This window comes from Morone saxatilis, unplaced genomic scaffold (assembly GCF_004916995.1).
Source record: "Morone saxatilis isolate NCDOM2014 unplaced genomic scaffold, NCSU_SB_2.0 Contig23, whole genome shotgun sequence".
Taxonomy (NCBI): Eukaryota; Metazoa; Chordata; class Actinopteri; family Moronidae; genus Morone; species Morone saxatilis.
The window spans coordinates 21,932,893-21,936,913 of record NW_023339796.1 but is presented as its reverse complement, the minus strand read 5'-3'; the positions used below and the strand labels follow the sequence as shown (position 1 = coordinate 21,936,913).

At 38.5% G+C, this 4,021-nt stretch overlaps 1 protein-coding gene across 1 annotated transcript in view; it reads right to left on the bottom strand.

The window, feature by feature from the left end:
- The window catches only part of LOC118334842 (desmoglein-2-like), an 11,048-nt gene that overhangs the window by 5,633 nt on the left and 1,394 nt on the right, over positions 1-4,021 (bottom strand). The window contains exon 2 of the mRNA XM_035670914.1: positions 1,635-1,751. Within this exon, the coding sequence (XP_035526807.1) occupies positions 1,635-1,751 (117 nt within the window). The remainder of the gene's footprint in view (positions 1-1,634; positions 1,752-4,021) is intronic.

Below are 4,021 nucleotides of genomic sequence, written 5' to 3'. Positions count from 1 at the left end.
GTTTGACACTAGAAGGATGTTTTAACATTCATCTACTGAAATAAGATTGAAAAGCTAGATTGTTAGCATCGGGCACAAATCAGAGGTTACTCGGCTGCAAGAAAAGGGTACTGCATGTACTTGTTTAGGGTAAACTAAGGGCTATATATTGGATGTTGCTGATAAATACCAACACAGATTCTACTGTTCTGGTTGCATAAAAAAGTTGCATATGGTGGTGTTTTCTTTATATTATGACAGTTTTCCTAATATTAGAAAATCGCAATACATCGCCTTGCTTACAGTATCGAAATATACTACTACTACTACTACTACAACTCCCTCCTGGCTGGTGTGCCTGACTTTGCCATCAGACCTCTGCAGCAATTCAGCTGGTCTTTAACCAGCCCAAGTTCTCTCACAATAAACTGCTCCTCTGCAGACTGCACTGGCTACTGGTGGCTGCTCAAATCCGATTCAAGACACTTGCCTGCAATGGTGTGAATAGTTCAGGCCAATCCTACGTCCAGGAACTGGTCAAACCAAACTGGTCAAACTGGTCAAACCAAACAGTGCACTACACTCTGCTACTGCCATTCAGCTCGCTGCTCCCTCATGCAAGAGCCCTCATGCATGTTATTTTTCCTTTCTCTGTCAGAGCTCTGCCAAATAAGTAAGGAAGCTAACAGGATTGTTAGCAGCGGTGTAGCACAACAATCTAATCAATAATACATATTTTAATACAGCCAGTAAGCACATTCATCTGTGCTGTAAGTTGTAATTAGCAACGTTTATAATGTTTTTAAGAAAGTCTGCACAAAAATACAAATGAGGGACACAATAGACTACTTGTCTTTGTGGTAGTTTCCATCGCATTCTGCCTAAATCTGCACAGCTTGTGACTTTGCAGTGAATCTTCCCTGTTGGGTGTGGCGTAGCAAAGATTAACTTGCAATTGATCCTATACCCTGAGGATAAGAAAAGTAGAAGGTCATCTAACTCTGGCCCCTACACTGAGAAAGCATTACTGTACTTCCTAAGTCAACCAGACTTCAATGGAATCAAGTTTTATTTGCATAATTGAGGTAAAGTAGTTTACCACTAGTGCTTATCCCAGTATATTGCAACATAGAAATAGCATCATAAAACACACACACACACAAAAAAACGGACTGACTTGTGTTAATAGAAGGGGACAATGTTAAATAACTCAGTCCAACTTTTCTGAAGCTGCTGACAATTTATTTTAATCAGATTGTCAATGAGTACAGAGAAACTTTCCACTTTCAGCAGATGAATGTGAAAACATCCTTCAAGTGTCAAACTCTGCACAGACATTCATCAAACATCACACTGTAGGAACAAGAAGAAACACTGATGTATGACTTGAGGACTTTAAATCCAGTGAGAAGCTGCAGCAGGATGGAGACTTTGTCAATACTAAAATCCATCAACAAAGTTGTCCAATTAATCATTGTCATGAGGCAAACATCTCCCATAGAAGATCTAGGCTGATTAACAGTTGACCTATGGCATAATGTAGGGTTTACCAAGTTGATCCCTGATAGCAATAGAGATATTTAAATGTACCTTTGCTGTTAAGAGACACACAATTTGACAACACAGAGATGACATGATAATGGTTAATACCTTACCTTGGCAACATAACCTGCTGTAGTGTAGTCAAAGTTCTCTTTAAGCTTGTTTGTTGGGATTACCCAGTCCCTCTTGTGGCGTCGGAGCTGTGGAACATTGGCTGCCCCGCCTACCAACTGCAGAGAGAACAGAACATTCATCTCACATTACTGTATTTGTGTTAATGTTACTCTGAGATACTTTGAGCCTGCTTTCTGGTCAGTTATTATACATAGCAAAATGTACTGGAAGTTCATTCACCAATATGAAAGTGTTGCACCCTGTGTGTGCATGAGTCTGAGACTTACCTAGTCCACCTCAAACTTTCCAACCTGAATATTTTAATTCCATGATGTAATTACAAGTTGGAAGTTTATTGGTCACATGTGGTGGTCATTTTTGAGGATTACTTTGCTTAACAAGATGTGCAAGTATTAAAAACCTTTGTTCAATAATCCAAAATCCAATTGAAAAATCCCTTTGGCGCTGCTAACTTCTGGGCTGGTCTACAAAAATACATCAACCCTGCTGCACTCTATATAGAGATGCTTCCTTCTATGGGCATCCATGCATGAATGCATGTGACATAAAAGCCTAAAAGATCACAATGTAGTAAAACATCCATTAAGACATAAATACAATAAAATATTCTTCCATAATATTGAGAGTTGCTAGTTTTCTGAATAATTACGAACCTAGTGTGATAAATCAAGTCCCTTTACTCATGGACAGAAGACCACAGCATAGATGTTCTCTCCCTACTTCCAGAATGCTCTCCCTTATATAGCCTACCTTTTAATACATCCAACCAAAAACACATCTGTTATCCTATTTACATACTGCTGTAAATCACACATGAAAGGCTGAGGTCTTCAACACAAATGGTCCTTTGATCTGACACTATATTTAATGGTAATAAGGTGATGACATGTGTTAATAGAAAAAAGAGGACTAAATCAAAGGGAGACAAAGAGGGGTGCAGGGAAAAAAATGAATAATGCTGTATGTGAACTTACACTGTAAAAAATGTCTGTAGATTTTACGGTGAAAAACTGCTAAACAATGACAGTAAAAGACCGTAAAAAATGGTTTAAATTCATTTTAGTAAACAATGAAACACCGTAAATGTATTAGTTATCAGCCCAAAAACGAGTAATTTTTTGACAGTTTATTTTGGGGGAGACAAATACATTTAACTCCACTGTAAAATATCACTGGCACCGTGTTTTGTAACAAAAATATTACCGTTATATATATACAAGTCATCACTGTAATTTTTGCATTTATTTTTTGTAAAAAATACATTTCCTCACTGTTAAATGTATTTAACACCGTATCTGCCGCTGCTAACAAAAATATACCCGTAATATATATACAAGCCAACACTAGTAAATCTTTTACATTTAGCGCCTGCGCTGCTTTGTAAAAAATTACTTTTGTCAACACTTAAGAGCTGTGCTTACTAAAGACCGTATCTCTAGACAACAAAATCTACTCCGTGCAATATACATATAACGCTGCCCATCCACTATGCAATTCTTGCATTTATTTTTGTGCTTGCTAGACAAAAGCATCTTGTCTTCTCGCACCTGTTAAATACGTATTAAGCCACTGTATCTCTAACAAGCGATAGCATACCGTAATAGTAGCCCATATACGAAGCCATCACTGTAAATTCGTGCATTGGTATGTTTTGTATGGCTAAAAGAATACTCTTTTCTCACTGCGGGACTTTCAGCGTAATGGCCACCTGCGCATGGTCTGTGAGCTCTATCACATTCTGGCTTTCCGGGACTTAGACTAAATAGTTTGGTCGGCAACAAATGTCAGCGGGTGATCTAAGGCGGGCGGCCGAATGATGCCGGTATCTGTAACTGACACCCACCTGTTCCAAATCAAACGGTCCCACACTGTTAATTATCATAACTTTAAGCCTTAAAATGAATGATTTCCGTATGTCCAGATTCTGCCCTGACATACATAACACTCCTGACAGACATACCACCAGAGTCTAGGAAATGCGGTCAAATAGTGAATAAAATTTGCTTTTTAGCCTTTCCTAACCACTGTCTTTTGACCTTTTTGGTATGGGAAGAACGGTCACGAAGGTTCAAGGAAAAAGTGTAAGGGGAGAATTCATAAAGGAGTTATGAGGAGAAGACGACCACGAGTGGTTTCAAGAGAATCCGACTTGGTAAATGGTAATGCCTGTACTTGTATATGGCTTTCTAGTCTTCCCGACCACATTCAAAGCGCTTTTACAAGCTACATGGCTCGCGTCATCATGGCTGTTGAGTGCTTTTTGTAATACAGAAAGTGGTATGTATTGTATTAATGTATAGGATTGTGGTAAATAAGCAGATGTCCAAAGTCTTACGTGAAATTTTATTCCTGCCTCTTCAAAACC